The sequence below is a fragment of the Gymnoscopelus braueri genome (assembly GCF_963280865.1).
Source record: "Gymnoscopelus braueri genome assembly, chromosome: 12".
Classification (NCBI taxonomy): Eukaryota; Metazoa; Chordata; class Actinopteri; order Myctophiformes; family Myctophidae; genus Gymnoscopelus; species Gymnoscopelus braueri.
This window is the reverse complement of record NC_137614.1, coordinates 21,464,005-21,483,651: the sequence shown is the minus strand read 5'-3', so window position 1 is coordinate 21,483,651 and position 19,647 is coordinate 21,464,005. Positions and strand designations below refer to the sequence as shown.

General features: G+C 41.7%; 1 protein-coding gene across 2 annotated transcripts in view; it reads left to right on the top strand.

Annotated features, from left to right (window-relative positions):
* The window catches only part of mgll (monoglyceride lipase), a gene marked incomplete at its 5' end in the record, with an annotated part of 53,287 nt that overhangs the window by 7,610 nt on the left and 26,030 nt on the right, over positions 1 to 19,647 (top strand). For both annotated transcript variants that reach the window (XM_080445753.1, XM_080445752.1), the window contains one exon: positions 18,287 to 18,393. In XM_080445753.1, the coding sequence (XP_080301879.1) occupies positions 18,287 to 18,393 (107 nt within the window). The remainder of the gene's footprint in view (positions 1 to 18,286; positions 18,394 to 19,647) is intronic.

Genomic DNA, 19,647 nt, shown 5'->3' with positions numbered 1-19,647 from the left:
ATTGTTAACTTTTAAAGCTCTTAATGGCCTGGCACCACAATATCTCACTGACCTGCTCGATCCCCATGTGCCTGTCCGCCGCCTAAGATCCTCTGACGCCGCCCTATTAGATGTCCCTACATCTAGGCTGGTGACCAAGGGTGATCGGGCCTTTGCCGTCAGGGCCCCTACACTCTGGAACAGCCTCCCATTGGACATTAGGGTTGCAAATTCCATTGCCATTTTTAAAACCAAATTAAAGACCCATTTTTATAGAAAGGCCTTTTTAACCTCTTAACAGCAGAATCTCGGTGCTTCTCATTTACTCACTGATACTGTTGTGTGTTGTTTTTATTGTTGCAAAATTGTATTTCATTGTTCACTGTCTGATTTTAAGTTGTTAAGCACTTTGTAACATTGTTTAAAAAGGTGCTATATAAATAAAGTTTATTATTATTATTATTATAGTGTGTCACAAGTTTTATAGCTGGATCCTAGACATTGAATATGTTTACCATAACAAGCTAGCACGTATGAGAGGTTTACTGCTTGGAGTGGACCACCCAGGCTTATGTTGTTAGAACCCATGGTGCTTAGGAGCTTTGAATCAAAGCATCCATTAAATGGAATGTGTTGTGTTAGGCTTTACAGTATGTTATGCTATGTTACAGTTTTGTTATACTATGTTCACCTGTGTCTTGTTCAGCTATAGTGTAATGTTATGTTATACTAACATAACATAACATGAAATAGTGTTACATTGCATTATATTGCATAACATTGTGCAAACATTGTATTCCCCAGCAGGGAGTAAATTAGCTTCTTCCAGTAATACCCTGTCAGCCGTCATAATAACTGCAGAGCTCTCTGTGAACAAACTTCAAACACTGGCTTCTGTTTGTGCATGTTCTCTGTTACTACCCTGCCGCCTGCCCGTTTACTGATTACGTCTTTTGGTGTTTCAGGCATGAATGGAATTCTCTTGACACAAAACCACACAGTACTGCCCTGCTTTTTCTTTGTTGAACCAGGATTAACTGTGGTCTAAAGTGGTTGGACCTGTGAGAATCACTTCTATGTGAAGTTGCAGTCATAAATCCCTCAGACGACTGGAGGTTATTGTGCATATTCTATTTTAATTCAGGTCTTCATAAAATATTTTCTGGCCCTTCTGGTTCTGGCCTTTATCTACCTGTTTTCTTAGGGCTGTTAATGTATCAACCACACCTGAATGAGATGTACTGTAGAATTAGATTTAGTAGTTAAGTAGTAGATTTGTTAGCGGCTGTTCTCGCCGCTATACTAGCAACTACATTGGATTTAGACGTCACCAGACATAAGGGAGAGACTAAGTGAAATGCTATGTGAACTCTTCCTGCTCACTCATTTTGAGTCATAAAGAGGCGGATGACTAAAATGTCATCATCGTATTTTGATCCGGCTCAACCCTACATTACGCTCACTCACCCAGTCAAGTCAAATTAGCATTTCAATTTATTTTGTGATGCAGCATTTCAGAACCGTGGGAGAATGTAAAACCTGGAGCTCTGTAGATATGACTTAACCCCAAGCTTGCTACTTGGTATTTGGGATACAGTATACTGAACTGTGCGGTTGTTTATAACTTGTATATAACATTTAAACCAATATGCTGTTTCATAACTTCTCTCTCTATACCACCGCACTCTGACCGCTCACCTTTTTTGAAGCATGTCAAAATAAAACAAAAAAAATTACTTATTAATTCAGAGTGCGAGCCTCCCTGTTTTGATTTAATGAAGTCATGACTGAAATTTGAAATTCAGACGAGGTGACAGATGCCGTGTTTGAGAATGATCAAACAAAGCTGCTTCTAAAAACGGGTCCTTTTAAGGAACATTAATCTTTTATCACAAGTGTCATGATATTTTTCCCCCGTGGCTCTGGTTCCTGCAATGATAGCTGTTTGCCGTCATCATCATGATTCATCAGTAGCAACATATCTATCTGGCATGCGTTTCCTCTTCTCACAAGTACAGTCACAATCATATTATACATATGCTGCTCAGTTACAAACACTGTCATCGTTCTTCACAGTAATCTTCATCATTATCACACCAACATCACCACAACTATCATCTCTTATCTTCAACATCAATTAGCGTCATCTCTGTCTCCATTAATGCCATCATCATCATCATCATCTTCATTTCCATCTCATTTATCATCATTTATCTTCATTGCCATTATCGAAATTAATCATCCCGATCAACTTATAATTATCATCACCCTTCAAGGTCTGCTACAGTGTGTTGTAACTATGGTAACAGTCGGTCTCTTGCAGTGACAGGCCGACCTGACTGTTGACTCACTGACTTGTGACAGCAGTGGCCAGTTTGATGCCTGCTGAGTTTGTTTAGCAAAATACTGGAACGGAAATAATGTAGACTGCTTATTAGTAATTGTCATGCTGGGCAGAATAGGGTCGCACCCACAAGAAATTGGTTTCGCAACTTTTGTTGGTGAGACAGATATTTCGGGGATGAGAAGGTGTTCTCGCTACTAGCACACTGCTGATTGCTATGAATCATATCAGCATGTGGCCCGGAGTCTGGGAGATGAGAAATAATCATTTGAGCAGACCAGAGTATTTGCATAACTAGGAAAAGGAGAGCCATGAAATGAAAAAATGGAATGAGCAATAACTGCACAGCGAAGACTAAAACAAACTTGAATGTAGGCTGTTATTGTATAGAGTTGGATAGTCCTATATTGTTTAGCTGCATTTAATGTTTCTGTAAGCTCAGCTGTAAACTTTGATGATATGAAACGTAAACTGAGTTACTGCGTTTTGTTTCATAATCAAAACACAGAATGGAGTTACTGTTAATTAATGCCACAATTTAGTATAAACCTTTGATGTCGAAATTTATGTTCACTTGAACTTGTGATTCATCTGGTTGGTTAGCCGAACCCCATGTGAATACACTTGAGTGTGCAAAACATATAAATGTCTATTGCCATCACATAGGCAGACAGTGATTTTAGTTAGATTTTAATTCAAACTGAAACACACATGCTATTAACACCTCCTCTTTCCATGAAATACACTGAAAGACAAGTTTAATCCAATTGATTGAAACCAATTGATTCAACTGTGATTATTTAATTTACATGATCCATTATTTAATTTGTTTTTGTCACAGAGGAAATGTCAACGCTACCTTCAGTTGATTGAGATATTGCGGTAAAAAAATGTCTATGATTGAAAATGCTAGGCGTGAATCGATGACTGATTTATTGATCTGATCAGGACATGAACATGAACAGTCACAGTAAAATTGATTTTGTGATGTGGCCTGTGTCCACTGAGCACCTACAATGGAAATGATAACAGTGTGATAAATTAGAAAGGGAAAGCATTGTGAAATGCATTCGTAGAATTCCTCTAGTAAATGTCAATATTTTGTCCAGTGGTCATGTGTGGTTATAACGGGGTCAAAGGTCAGGTGCTTCTGAAGGGCCCTTTCAATGGAACCTGGAAGTAGGTGAAAGGTATGTGCTTAGGGTGAAGGGGTCATTCCAATGATTGACAGATCTGTCAATAGATAAGCCATCTGTGGTTGCACATAACACACACACGCACATAACACACACACACGCACACACGCACACACACACACACACACACACACACACACACACACACACACACACACACACACACACACACACACACACACACACACACACACACACACACACACACACACACACACTGAGAGAGAAATGGAGAGTGAGATTGAATTTCTGTGGGTCTGTGAACCCACATTGGGATGTGTTTGTACACGCACGCACAGACACACTCATATGAGCTCTGAGTCTGAAGAATCATACAGTGTCCTCTCTGGTTTGCTATGTACAGTATAAACACAACTGTTTGTATACATAACCTGAAAAACACACAGTGACACAGCTTACTGTCTGTGAGTCTCTCTCTGACTCTCACACACACACGCACGCACGCACGCACGCACGCTCGTACACGCACACGCACATTTTCCCATGAGGATGCATTAAGGTCTTTTCACATGGGAAGCAACTGACGCACGCGCCTTGTAAGTCATTTTCTATGAGAGGTGGGCATTCAGGTAGGGGCCGGAGGCATAGCGACAAGCGGGCACGATCCTATGAAATTGTATTCGTGCTTGACTAATGCACATGCCCACCTGTGTCAAGAGTTGAAATTTGTTTAACTTTTTTCTATGCGATGCGTTAAAACGTGTCTATTCGCATGAGGAGTTTGGTGCGACCCCGCCGATCCAAGCGAGAACGCAGGTGTTGTCGCTCCCTTTACACATGTGAAAAGCCCTTTACATAACGTGAATACATGAGGAAAAATAACATGCTCAGTCTTTTGTGACTGAGACACACTCATGCACACACACTCACCCACACACACACACACACACACACACACACATTCACACAAGTGTTTGAACATCTAAGTAGGTCATGCCAGTATTGATGTTTTAGCTGATGGAGTCTGGATTAGGCGTTTCCTTCCCAAACAAGGTCGTACTCTCTTTCTACTTTTAGAATCTCTCATTTCCCTCTTTCTCTCTTCCAGTCTCTCACCCCTTATCAATTCATATGTCACTGTCGGTGTTGATGGTTATTTAAAAAAATGATAAGGCAGCCATTTTGATGTATTGGACCAATGGGCCCTGTACTCATTTCCATTGTTGGAAGAACATTTCTGTCTTTCCATGAAATACTCTGACCAGAGTAAGGCTGTGAACCCTTGTCGTTTTTTCACTGCTTCAGGGGAGATGTCAATGGAAGAGGTCAGCGACGGGTTAAAGCAGGTTTTAAGCTCTGAGAAAATTGAGACCCGGATTGGACAAATGAGGGTGAAACTCACCGTAAGTTTATGAGAACTTTCTTACACTATTGATAGATTCTTTACTGTCGACTTGACAGAGTTGAGCTGGGACATTTGAAATGACCAATTTGTATAATATTTCATATACAGTATATATTGCTTGTTATGTTTTCATACTGATCTTACAGGTTGTGTCTAGCCAGGGTGTGAGTTAACTCCTTGGCCTGAAGGCCTGTCTCTGATTGATCAACTTTGATCAATGGCCTCAGTACAATGTGGTCATTCCTGTTCTGACCAGGTGTTGGCTGAGTTGTTGGTGACCAAGCTGGCTTGCCCTAGCCCGGGGGTCTACACATGGGACCCCTCCCAGCCCAAATCCTGTTACTGCTTGTAAGACACTATATAGAGGTTCGGGCTGCTTCGCGGCCCTCACATCTAGTAGCCTGGCCCTCACATCTAGCTATCAAGCTATAGTATACTATTATTACAATTGTTGTGGGCATGCACATGGCTACATATTTAATGACAAACGTGATGCGACAACACTTTTAGTTATGTGTGGGCAAGGCGTGTTTTCATATGAGTGGATGTCTGCCTGGTGACAGTTACATCACACAGACACACACACGGGGCAGCTTCGCACGTTGTGATTCACAGAGAGAAGTTGCGACCCGACCCCCAGCGAATGGTTCGCAGGGGTCCCGCGACGCTGTGCTCCGTTGTGCTCCGTTGTGCTGCCCGGGTATGTGCACTCTCTCCCTGGCTAGTCCCAGCTAAGCTATGCGTGCTATTAACACTAGCGTTGCAGTCCAAGGCTCGTCCCAGCTAAGCTATGTGTGCTAATAACAACAGCCACACACACACAGTTGCTGTATCGCCGATGTCCGTTTTTGGTGGAGAGTGGTGCGCTTAGCAGTAAGAGCAGATTATTAAAAAGTGGAGGGGCCGATGGAAGCAACAGATCTTCAAGATCTTGTAGATCTGTTCTGCAAAAGTGTGACGTCAGACGACTTGCGCAATCATTTACTGCGTCAAATATGAGCCAGTAAACAAATTCAAATATATGGTAAACAATTAAAAGTAGCCTATGCAATGGCTACAGGCGTGATGGATTTTTCGGCTAAATTTGTTGGAGATTGGACATGTGGTCTGCTAGAACGGCGGTCAACAAAGAAACAAATGTGGATAAACAGGCCGTGGCTGCGGATAAACAGGGCGTGGCTTCTAAGGCAAATGTATATATAGATATAAAGGGACTGTGAGAGACATGTGGGAGGCTTTTATGGAAGGATGGGCTGAGTGAGAGGACACACTAATAATCATTTAAGCATTCATCATTTCCATGTCAAGCCTCTAAAACAGCATTTTGTGCCACCCTCTGCCTCTGTCTGTGTCCCTCAGTTTCTCTTTCATGCTCTCTCATTCATTAGTGGCAACCACAGTCTTGTTCTTGTTCACCATTATTCTATAGCAGAGCAACCGCAAGATTTGTCCCGCTACTCCTCACACAGGCTTTGTGGCACACACAGGAGTCATATGTCAAATCAACCAGCTTTGACCGTGAATGGTGTGCTTGCATTTAGCTAAATTATATGTTTCATAGTTTAAATGATATAAATGAAAGTGAATTACATAATATGTATTCGATTCAACTATTTTTCTCTAGGAAACTGTAAAGGGCTAATGTTACCACACTTGGTAGAGAGGTTCTCAGTCCATTGACCTACTGTATGCAGGAAAAAATAATAACACGAAGTTGTCCTCATCGTGGTCCATATACCATCTGGCTGTAATTGGCTTCCAAATGGTGGGGCCTATTTTACACCATGCAATCATGAACAAAATGTCCAATCAGACCCAAATTTGAATCACATGTTGATCTACTCAACCGAGCACCAAAAGCTATTTCAAAGGTTTAGCTGTACAGGTAACAGTGCAGAAACATAATCTTTGGACCAGTTTCATTCAATTAGTTGCATCTATCTATGAACATCCAAACAACCACAAATTTGAATTGTATGTTGCGTTGCCTTTAACGCAATTTTTACCAGCGGTTTCCTCGTCTCTCGATGGCCGTGTTGGGGCAACCACATTTGCAATTTCTCTGAACTGCACCTTTCTAGTTTCATTTTCTCCTTTGCTCTTTGCTCTTCTGTCTGTTCTGTTACACCCTTCACTTGCCTTCAGACTGTGACACCTACAGTTTCTCTCTCTCTCTCTCTCTCTCTCTCTCTCTCTCTCTCTCTCTCTCTCTCTCTCTCTCTCCCTCTCTCTCTCTCTTATACTGAATATACCGGTATTACCTATTTATCTGCCAGGATCTTACTTTGTCTGATTGCTCTATCATGCACAGTTTTTCTCTTTAACTGACTCTCTGCTCTCACCCTCTCTTTCACTCTCTGTGTTATAGTCATACATTTTACTGTGGGTTCATCTATTTGTCTGGCTGTCTGGCTGTCTGTCTGCCTGTCTATGAGGGAACATAATTTAAATGCTGTTTGCCTTGTAGGCTCTGTCCACTCATTTATGTATATATTATGGAACATCGGTTGCGCGACATACAACTACAGTAAATAATGCAGTTGGGTGTTCAACGATACGATTGCAAATATACGACGTCATGTTACAGTAATACGTGGTCTGCAGATAACTACAAACTGTAGTGTAGGCCTGTTTAAGAAAACAGTTTGTCACATTTTCTTTCACATGCATCACTCCCTTTCTTAGCACCTCTCTCTCACCCTCAGATATTCAACCTTTTGAGCATTTCTCTCCGACTCTTACTCTCTCACACACACACACACACACACACACACACACACACACACACACACACACACACACACACACACACACACACACACACACACACACACAGATGGATATCCATGGATAGCTACATGGACACAGACACACACGCATGCACGCACGCACGCACGCACGCACGCACGCACGCACGCACGCATACACACAAATCTATATGCAGCTCTCAAACGCATTCAAGTACAGAACGTACGGTACATGAGCACACACATCAGGTCCCCTGGGCAGCCCTTCAAAGAAAGCACAGTAATCTCTCTCTATCTCTCTCTCACTCCCACTCTCTATCTCTCTCTCACTCCCACTATCCAACACTCACACACACACACACACGGACACGGACACGGACACATACGCACACGGACGTGCACACAGAGACCGTGAGAGGAGAAACCCTGACCATGCACTTCTGAACGGCTAAGTCTAGTAATCACATTAACATGCCAAGGTTCTGGACTACAGCTTGCTCTGATTACCCACACACACTTCTGTGGAAAATAATCATGTTAGGTACATGACTGTGATCAGACAGTGTGGACTATATAAAATATGCTTTTTGAAATGCACAGTACAACCAGTAGATTGTATGTCAAATCAACCTTTTTTTATAGTCAGATGGTTGCATGCAGTGTCGTGTACCAAAATTAGCCAATCTACAAGCTCTCAACACGTTGCAGTGCTACACATTGTTATTTGCACGACACCAGCGCACAACTAAGTACAATTCAGACGTAAGAGTTAAGTAAAGTTCAGTTTCTTTGCGGCATCTGTTGGCAGAACAAGGGACAATGATACCGGCAATGATAGGGAGTTGACAAAAGTTGACAAAGTCTGAAAACCTGTTGTGGAGGCTAGGAATACATGGACATTATGTTATTGACCTTGGTCCAGAGATATGGTGAAGAGTGCATGATTCCTATATGAATGGAATACATAGAGTGGTGCCATTTATGTTTTTGACCGTTGACAAAGTTGACCCATCAATAGAAAACCTTAGTAGCAATAACAGGTGATCTACAAACTCACGATGCTTTGTTGTGAGGTTGTAGATCTGCTATCTTTGGTGAGCGACACCAGCGCGCAACTTAGTATAAATCAGGCATAATAACACATATACTGCATGAGGAAGGTAGTGCATGCACATCCTTGGCCCAGGTGCAAGACAAGCAGCAGTATCACAAAAGGAAATAGAGTCTGCACACTGGAGTCTGCAATACTGTCTGCAGTCTGCAATACTGAGTTTTTTCACTTAGATCACTTAGATCTTCATCAGGACCTATACGTACATGTCCTGATGAAGATCTAAGTGATCGAAATGTTGACGCAATAAAATACTGCAGAACTTTTTCAGTATTTCCAGTGTGAAGACTACTTCCTTTTATAACACATATATTAACCTCAGCAAAATGTCAGATGATTGTGAAACAGTCATCATTAGGTATAAATATAAGGGCTTTGAGGTGCTCGGTTCAGTTGTGCAGTTCCTTTTGTGGACCAGCTTAGCCTTGGACTAACTTGTGAAGCTGTGGATGTATTGAACTCTGTTGGAGTCGTTCATGTATACATTTTATCATAAGTTTTTGCACATAATATCAATGTTAGAGAAATAGTGTTTGAGAAGACCCAGGGATGTCTACCCCACCCAGGGAGTTTCTCCTAACATAACAGCACAGAGAAGTGATACAGGAAGCCATGTTTAGAAAGCAACGATATGGTTTGAGTCAGATTGGAATGCATGAGGTCTATGTTGCAGGGCTGGTAGGCCAGCTCTTCAATATGATAGATAAGTATTTGAATGATTTGAATAATACAACATTGAGATGCTATATTGACAACAGTTCAACAGTGTAAATGGAAAATGATTTAAAACCATCTTTCTATCTCTCTGTTACTTCCCCTTGTTGTCAGTAAACAAAGTTGTGCACTTGCACAATGGGAGATGGAGCATAATAATGAAAGATCTGTATCCATAATTGTGTGTGAAATGTGAGCACAAACTTAAAATCAGTCAGTTCCACTGTATTCATGTTTCAGGCACTTTCTGCCTCAAGGACACACTCATAAACTCTGGTCACTCCACAGTTTGGATAGTGTTAATGTTAGACATTGTGATCCTACTCGCCAGCTTGAAATGTTGCTAATTCAGCACCGAAGAGCATTAGACGTTACCTCAAATAACAAAAACACAGTTCAAAATGGGAAGAGATGGGACGTTTTAAAATGTCCCCTAAAAATGAGCAGCCATTTTGGAAAAATATTAAAAGAATGAGAATCAGATGCTTCTAGCAGTTGTACTCATGGATGAATTTTACCCTTAAGCAACATTAACATTCCAAAATGGCAGATGAATCACTTATGTTAGGAAATGTAAGTATACGTAACACATGGTAAAAGAGTAGAATATTTGACCGCAGTGATTATTTGACTTTGTACCAGAGAATAAATCTTTCTTGTTATGAAGTATGTAAGCACACCACTTAAGGACAGTGGTTAAGTCACTGAACTGAGTCCAAAAAATAAGTGATATTTTCTTTTCATCTGTCACAGCCTGTGGTACTGGGAACATTACTAGTGCACACATAAATAACTTGAATTGGTTCCTTGGATGAGAACATCAACTTTCAATGCTAGTGAAATGTATTTGGACTAAATAAGCATGCGAGGCCCATGTGAAAGACATATCCATCACACTGAGATTTCTCCTCTCAGTGGAGGGCAGGAAGAGGCAGTGGAGGAAAAAGTACTCTATTATACTCTAGTATTTTTTTTTTAAACTTAAAGTATCAATACTGCAATCTAGAAATACTCTGTTACAAGTAAAAGTCTGGATTTCAAAATGTACTTGGGTAAAAGTACAAAAGTACTGGTATCGAAAGTACTCATTATGCAGAATGTCCCATTTCAAGTTTTCAAATGTATAAAATGTATAAAAATCTTTTGAAAATAGCAGATCTACAAGCTCACAATGTGTCGCATCATGACGCATTGTGAGATCTGCTATTTTCAAATGGCCGAAATGTATATAGGGCTGAAGTGGTTAATGTATGTTTTGTAATAATAATCAAAATCTTCAAAGTAACTAGTAACTAAAGTTTTCAAATAATTGTCGTGGAGTAAAAGTACAATAATTGCCTCTGAGATGTAGCGGAGTAGAAGTAAAAGTACAGAAAATTGAAAATACTCCAGTTAAAGTACCTCAAAAAAATACTTTACATTTATAATACTTTTGTCTAAAAGGTCCGACCAAAAAAGTCCTTGCGGACTTGTTTCCGTTGGGGTCCTTGAATTAATTTCATAGACATAGTAGCAACCAAACATTTCAAGTACAGTACTTGAATAAATGTACTTAGTTACTTTACACCACTGGGAAGAGGAGCAGGCATGATGATAGTGTGAGTCTCAAAGAGGTGATAAATGCCCTGATGTTATGAAGTGTACAAGCAGATGGCCATTTACAAGGGCATAAAGGGGCCTGTCACCCTTATTACTACTCTTTTTTTTGGAGGTAACCGCTTTACGCTGCAGATCACATGGAAACTTAGCCATGTGTGAAACTAGTCCATTTCTGCTCACCATCCCACATAAAGTTGAGGCAGTTATGTGTATAGACTCACAAATTAAAGAAAGTGCGAGAGAGAAAAAGAGAAGAAAGGGATAGAAAAAAAGAAAGATCACGGAAGGGCTTTTCCCCCACACTAGAGGTCTCAAGCAATATGTCTGAGCCATAGTGTCGGGGGCACATCGAAAACAGGGATTTAAAATCCCCAAAAGTTAGCACATCCCATATTTCAGATCAATGGAGGACAAAGCATTCACACCTCCACTTTCTTTATTGGCACACACACACCAATAAACGAACGCTTATGTGCTTCGGCTAAGAGCCTTCATCAGAGCATGATGACAAGGCTCCTATGATCATAGTGAAAGATCATAGTGTCGGGGGCTTTGTCAGAGCACCTGTGGTCACCTCTGTCTGTGTCCCTTCTGTGCCCATATATGGAGATCTCTGTATCTGTGAAACTGTCTACCTGTGAAACTCACTTGTAACAAGTAACACGTGGTTAAGGCTTGAGAAAAAATAGATAGGAATCATGAAAGAGTGGAACCTCAGCACCAGCAGCCAGTTCCTGGTGTTTTGTTAGTTCCTTTGTAAGTTCCCAGTTCCTTGCATGTCTAATAGTAAAAATGTTCTTCTATTTTTCCCCGAATGTTATTCTATTTTTGCTAGACATTCCCAGAATAGGAATGCTAGGGTTCATTTGGTTAATTAATCTCTTAAAATGTACAAATTGACCCTTAAGGATTTTCTTTTACGGAGTGGCTTTACCAGCGCCGTCATGGGGTGGAATTAAGCTTATGATCTGTGTCACATGGCATCTCCCCACTGCGTGGCCCCTCCATGCTGTCCCACTCCACTGTTAACCCCGCGTCACCAGACTTCCCACATGGAGGAAAGCCTTGTTTTCATTCCATCTGACCAGTGTGATCCGGTCTAGGCCACGCCTACTCTAGAAATCTAGAAAGTGGTTTCCGGTTGGCACTGCATTATTTTTGTTCTCCCCGAATCAAGTAGTATATTTTACCAAGAGATTATTATACCAGACGAAACGATTATACCAAACTATTCATATCATAACGCCTCTGGCCGAGGGGTTTCCGCCATGGTTTCCACCATGGTTTCCACCATGGTATCTGCCCACCTGATGACACAAAGTTATATCCGCTCTAGACCGGATCAGAATTACTTCTCTCAGTAAAGCAGAGATAATCCTTAAGAAAATAATTAGGAGATACTAACTCATTAACACACAATGAGTGTTTTTTTCAGGGTCAGTCCAACTGAGAAATGCAGGCCGTCTTTTGTTCCACTTTATGGAAGGTGCTTAATGTAGGAGGCTAGGGGCCTCTGGTGTTTGGCACAGTGAGGGAGTTGAATTAAGCATGGGAGTGTCCATTCAGCATCTTGTTAAGGGGATTAACGTCTTGGCTTGGTTTTAGGTTCTGCAGCTACCAAGTATGGCTTTGGCTCAGGCTAGTAGGTCTATGCCCCCAAAACAACCCACCCCTGTGTGTGTGTGCGTGTGTGTGTGTGCGTGTGCGTGTGCGTGTGCGTGTGCGTGTGTGCGTGTGTGCATGTGTGCATGTGTGCGTGTGTGCATGTGTGCATGTGTGCATGTGTGCATGTGTGCGTGTGCGTGCGCACGCGTGTGTGTGTGTGTGTGTGCATGTGTGTGCATGTGTGTGCATGTGTGTGTGTGCGTGCATGTGTGTGGTTCTTTCGGCTGTTATGGCTGGGTTGTAATAAGAATGGCTGTTTGCCGCGGCTTTTTGTAGAGGAAAACATCCTGGGAGATGGACTGGTTTCCAGTTCCCATGCGAGGTGGTGGGGGTGGGGGGAGAGATGGAGAGAGTTAATGAGAGGCAGGGAGAAGGAGTAAAAGAGGGTGAGAAGTTCGGGAGCAAAAACTGATAGTTGTAATAATTAGAGCAAAGAGAGCGAGAGGGAAAAGTGTCAGAGAAATAGAGAGTAGTGGTAATTGAATTAAAAGTAGTGACATCAGAGAGAGAGGGAATGAGATGCAGAGAGAGGAGAGAGAGAGAGAGAGAGAGAGAGAGAGGAGAGAGAGAGAGAGAGAGAGAGAGAGAGAGAGAGAGAGAGAGAGAGAGAGAGAGAGAGAGAGAGAGAGAGAGAGAGAGAGAGAGAGAGAGAGAGAGAGAGAGAGAGAGAGAGAGAGAGAGAGAGAGAGAGAGAGAAAATGGAGAAGTCTGTGAGGGAGAGGTACAGGTAGAAAGGAGAAAGAAGAGTTGGGTATGAGAAAAACTGAAAGAAGTAATGAGGAAGCGAGAGAGAGCGAAAGAAAGACAGAAATTGAGAAAGATCAGTTAAAGAGCTGAAAGAGTGAGAGAACAAATTAGCCTCGTCACACTATAACTCTACCCCCAGGCTGTGTCACACAGTGTTCCTTACATTGCACTGAGATTGGAAGTAGAAGTTCTACTGACCCATGTACATCACAGTCGCACAAAGACAGTCTTTCACACACACACACACACACACACACACACACACACACACACACACACACACACACACACACACACACACACACACACACACACACACACACACACACACACACACACACACACACACACACACACACACACACACACACACGCACGCACAGTTGCATGTACACGCATATTACACAAACCACAAACCACCAACGTACAGCGTACAGCGTGTGTGGAGACAGCATGAGCCACAGTCTCTGGATTTATAAGAGGAGAGAGAGAGGAGGAGGAGAGGACCGGGAACTAAATTATATACTAATGAAGCTTGATGAACCGCTACTCTCCTTATTCTTCTCTCAGCCTCCTCTCTCTCTCTCTTTCATCTTGTATCATTTCTCTGAGTTCTGTCGCTGAATACATTGAGGCTAATGGTCTTCCAGTGATGATTGGAGCTTTTAGCTGTCTCCTGAAGGCTTTGTGTTGCAGAAAGGTTTCAGCACTACAGAGATGTTTTGTGCGTGTGTGTGTGTGTGTATTTGCACTGACGCGCATTTATGTCTCTGTTATCCCTCTATGCCGTTCTCCTCTTCATTCTGCCTGTGCTCTCTCTCTCTATGTGTGTGTGTGTGTGTGTGTGTGTGTGCGTGCGTGCGCGTGTGTATGCGTGGGTGGGAGGCTGTATGGAGTTGGCTGAGGAGTGGTATTGTTGAAGTGCTGCACATCCACCACTGCACAGTAAAATGTTCACTTAAATGAGAGTGTACCAATTGCCCAAAATGGGTCCATTTGGGGCGATTGTTACATGAACACTATAGCAACAGTAACAGTTAATTGAACACTGAACATTTTTACCTTGTGGATTTTACTTTGTTTGAAGACTTAATGACTGTAAAAAAAAGGTTTACAAAAATGGGTGCGTGTGGGTCCATTTTTACACTCTGTGTTAAATTAACACAGGAGCTACAGGAGAATGTGTAGCCTAAATAGCACAAAAAACACTCAAGTGTTGGAACTGTACAATTATACAATATGTAGTGCAGTTTGCAACAGTTTGCTTGTACACACAGTGGAAGTCACTCATTCATACAAGTACAAACAGCGTTGGTGTGACATGCTCCGAGACTGTAATAACAATAACAACAACATATGATACAGGGTAAAAAATATAATACAGTATAAGAAAAAAACCTTTTGCTGAATATGAAGTGGGTTCAATTCCGACTGTAGACCCGTGTTGCATGTTCTTCCCTCTCTCTACTGTCCTGTCTAAATAGTTTTTTTTTAAATAACATTGGTACCACTGATCTCAGTTCTTCAGGGGTGTGATAGCTGATATCAGTTCAGCAAGGGTCTGAATGTAGTCTCACAGACAGAAGGTGTTGGAAGGTGTTTTGGGCCACCGTATGTCCTGTTAAGGCAACACAGCAATAGCTGCATTTTGTGGCTTTTAAATGTCAAAGATAATAACGTAGCGTTTTAGGTTTCATATGAGCAAATGAAATTGCACCTGTAAATGGTTGGAAGTCACTGGACTTGTAGGACTGTGGCAATCATATAAATCACACAACTTCCTGTGCTTTTGTCAAGCCAGGACATAAATGTATTCTTAGTTTCACCACTCCTCTCCTTGGTTTTAGTAGAATAACATCTATGTTTACACTAGAGGGTTTAACCCTGACAATGATGTATTTTTTTTTCACCCAAAGGGTCACACAAAGCAGTAGCAGAATGAACTTTATTGTCAACATTACTAGAGAGCCAAACCATGACCTGGCGAGTCACCTGATTCCTGATTCCGGACAGGACAGGACAGGACAGAGCACCACAGTCTTATGCTGCTGTATTGTGTTAGTGTAATGTTCAGATGTTAGACTTATTGTTTCATAATAAAAATGCATGGGAATCGGATTAATATTTTTGCTCCGTGATCTATTCTCCTATCCTCAGATGAGCTTCGATGACTGTATGAATGCATGTTTTCTTTGTGTTCCGGTGAGCTGCATTTTGATAGATTTCCTCTGAATCTGTTCCTAGTTACATGGGCTATGAAAACAGGGGTGTGGTGGAATGGATGGATAAACAGATGGATGTTATCCTTAATCTCTGGCTATACAGGATGCTGGAGAGTTGTATTATGCTTATAGGCGAGTGGCCTCTGACTCGTCTCCAGGGTTAGGGAAGGAATCAGTTAGTATCCCAATGATGTGGCAGCACCTTCTCTACAGACTTTCCAAATCCTGGGTCAAGTGTTTTGGGAGGCCAGACCAAACAGGTGAAGCGTATTAAAGGACTGGTTTGATAAAGGTCACGTATATCTGGGTCAGCACATCAATGGGGACTGGGGAAGCTGTGCTCGTTTGGCGATACTTAGATAATTAACCCTTGGCTGAGCCTTTTTCAGCATGAACTGAACTTGTGCAAAATCTTGTCCAATACCTTCCTGGGAGGAGGTATTGGTCTGTTTTGAGGCTCCCTAAGACTAATAACCGTGTCCTTTGCTTTCACCTTGTCCTTTGCTATCTCCACCATGCCAGATGAAAATCTTTACAACTCCCCATATATGCTCGGCCATTTATGCCAGATTAGATTTTCCGCCACTTTTATGCTAATATGCTTTCAAAAGTTTGCGGGCCCTGGGTAGGCAGCCCGGCCTGGCGGAGACCAGTGCTCCGAAGAGTGCACTTTTCTTGTATTTTTCATTCAGCCCACTGACTACGACATACTGCACATACTTTACATTGCTGTCAACCATTTTCCAAAGTATGCCGTGGTTTGTTTGGTTTTCAATTAAGCCAATTTCAGTACGGTATGAAAATAAACTTGCAGAGACTTGCGATAAGTAGGTAATCCATCAGTATTATATTATCTTTGTGTTTTAATCCATTTTAAAACACAGATTGATTTGAAAAGTCTAGACGAAAATAGTCCCTGGAGAACAGATTGATTTATGAACAAAACTCAAGCGTCCATGATTCATATCCATTACATCCATGACCGTTCAATGATGTTTAGATAATATTGACTCAATTATTAAGGCACATTTGGTAACGTTTTAATACAGGTAACTCAGGAGAAAATGGAAACAAATATGAAATCAAAAAATGTATCATTAACCCATTAACTGCCAGAGGTATTTTCATATTTCTTTAGCCAGTGCCAGAGTTTTTCATTGAAAAAAAAAAAGTACTCAGGAGCCGAGATACAGAATTTTTAAGTTTTAAGTTAACAAGGAAGTGGATAGGAGTCTAGATCTTCGAAAAATCATATCTCCTTGGTCTTTGGTTTTTATTTTTATTTTTAGTTCACGTAGATCTACATGATTGGCACGTGGCGGCTTTAAATAGGTTTGCGTAGATCTACGTGATTGGCAGTGAATCAGTTAATGGGAAAATAGCCTGTGTTTATGTACAATATATGGCCAAAGATGTGAATAGACAGTAGACACTGGCATAAAATGATGTCCGTATGGTCTTTTAAAGTTTATGCTGTTCAGAAGTTTGCCTACTGAATATAAAATGTTTGTTCTTCTGCAATTAAAAGATCCATTCACTGAATATATTTGCATTTTATCATTCTCATTTTTGCACTGGACCTGGTTGTTGGTGTCAAATACCTTAGAGATGTATGCAATCCCATAAACTTTCTCCCACTGTCAACAGTTGCAACTACTGTTTGAAGTTGATGTCCCAATCCTTGCAAGAATCATTCATATTTTTGCATGTTCTCTCCTTCCACCATCTCTCATGATATTTAGACTTTGCATACCATATTACCGTATTGAAATGTCCATTGGTTTTTCGATTTGGTGTTTGTTTTCAGTTTAGTTAAATTAAATGGTTTTAGAAATTGAGTAGTTTTAATTTAGTTTCAATTAACCAAATAATTTGCATCTATGTTTTTGTTTAGTTTTAGTCGTCTTCTTTTTAGTTAACTATAATAATCAACCAGTCCTGCACTAATCTCTCAAGAACAGATTCTGCTCTGCGTTGGAATCTGTCGTCATAACGTGTACGCACTGTGTGGGCGTGGGCGTGCCTTCAGATCAGGAAGCAGGCCGCGCTTTACCCAATCAAATGTAGTGGGCGGGATTTACGTGTCCGCTGATCCTTCCCTACTCGAAACAAGACGAAACTAATTTAACAATGGCGTCCGCGGAGCAGACAAAACCACGGAAAGATATTCACATTTTAACTTGCTCTTTCATCATAGAAACAAGTGGGCTTATAACCAAAACGATCCATGTTCTCTGGGAGAAGTGGTGTTAGTGTTCCGTGTAGAAATATTGTTAGTGGGAATGAAAACATAGTCGCACAACCCGGAAGTGGAGCGTGAAGGCAGACTAAAACCCCGGTTTCCTTTGCGCACGTGTGCTGCGTCGTCATTGTCCCAGAGCCAACATGAGATAGTACAAACAGCAGAGGGCGCTGTTTTTCATTCTCATTTGGCTTTGGGTTCCCAGATTGGTCCTGCACTGACAGGAGCTGTCTCTGCCTCTGAATTGATAAACTCCACCAAGACATTTTATTTTTCTAGTGTGTGTGTTGCTTTGTTTGTTTGTACTAAGTACCGTACTTGGATTAACTTTGCCCATTATTTCTCTCCTCTCAGGGCTCTGGTCTATGTGGCCCACGGGGCAGGAGAGCATTGTGGACCGTATGATGAGATTGCACAGAGACTGAAGGAACTGTCACTGTTTGTGTTCGCACATGACCATGGTGAGTGACACACACGCACGCATGCACGCACGCACGCACGCACGCACACACGCACGCACGCACGCACGCACGCACGCACGCACGCACTGACATACAATCACACACATGCACACAAGAATGCACAAAGTATGCATGCACACACATACAGTAAACAGACAAACAGGCAGACTCATAAGTGAAGAAAACTATGCAAAGAACAAAAATATGCAAAATACTGACAGGACAAGGACATGGAGACACACTGACTCACAACACACCGTCCAAGTACGATAGTAGCGCTTCAAAGAGCAGCAGCAATTCTTCTCTTTCTGTTCTCCTCTGATATAAAGTTTTATGCATCACTAATAGCTGAAAAACTAAGCCTTCCTCTGAAAATTAATTAGGTAAAATAACTGCTCTCTTGTTCTTGTGTGCTCTTGTTTGTGTGTGTGTGGGGAGTTCTATGGTAAATATTTTGGAGCAAAGTGAAAAACGTTCAAGTAACATTGAGTTAATTAACAATTCATAATGTGCATATTTAGTGTGTGTGTGTGTGTGTGTGTGTGTGTGTGTGTGTGTGTGTGTGTGTGTGTGTGTGTGTGTGTGTGTGTGTGTGTGTGTGTGTGTGTGTGTGTGTGTGTGTGTGTGTGTGTGTGTGTGTGTGTGTGTGTGTGTGTGTTAAATAGCCCTATACACTGGCTATTAAAAAAGTAGCCAATTGGGGGTCCTTGACGTGACGAGGACCACTGGTCTATCTTACCTACTTATCGTAACGTTTTTCAGTGTTGTTCACCTTTATCCCACTTGATGATTCAACCAGAGATTGGCTCAAAGTATAGCTGTGTGTGGGGGGGGGGGGAGAAGTAGGTTGTAATCTTTACGTGTGTGTGTGTGTGTGTGTGTGTGTGTGTGTGTGTGTGTGTGTGTGTGTGTGTGTGTGTGTGTGTGTGTGTGTGTGTGATGTGTGTGTGTGTGTGTGTGTGTGTGTGTGAGTGTGATGCATCCACATGGCAATCTTCTCTCTTGTTTTAGTTGAGGAGCTGAAGTTCAAACAATGGCAAGGTGACTGGATCTACTTTTGTTCCCATTTCACTGAAACCCAAACTTGACCCTCACAGAGGGGTGCTGAAACACAACCTCTTGAGAACCAACCTGACTGGTTTGGTATAAAAAGTTCACACTCAAAAACCATTCATCTACACTTGATGACCGTCTTTGTTCCTTTAACAAAGACGGTCGACAGTTAATCTAGAAGCGCTTCGCTGCCAACAGTGG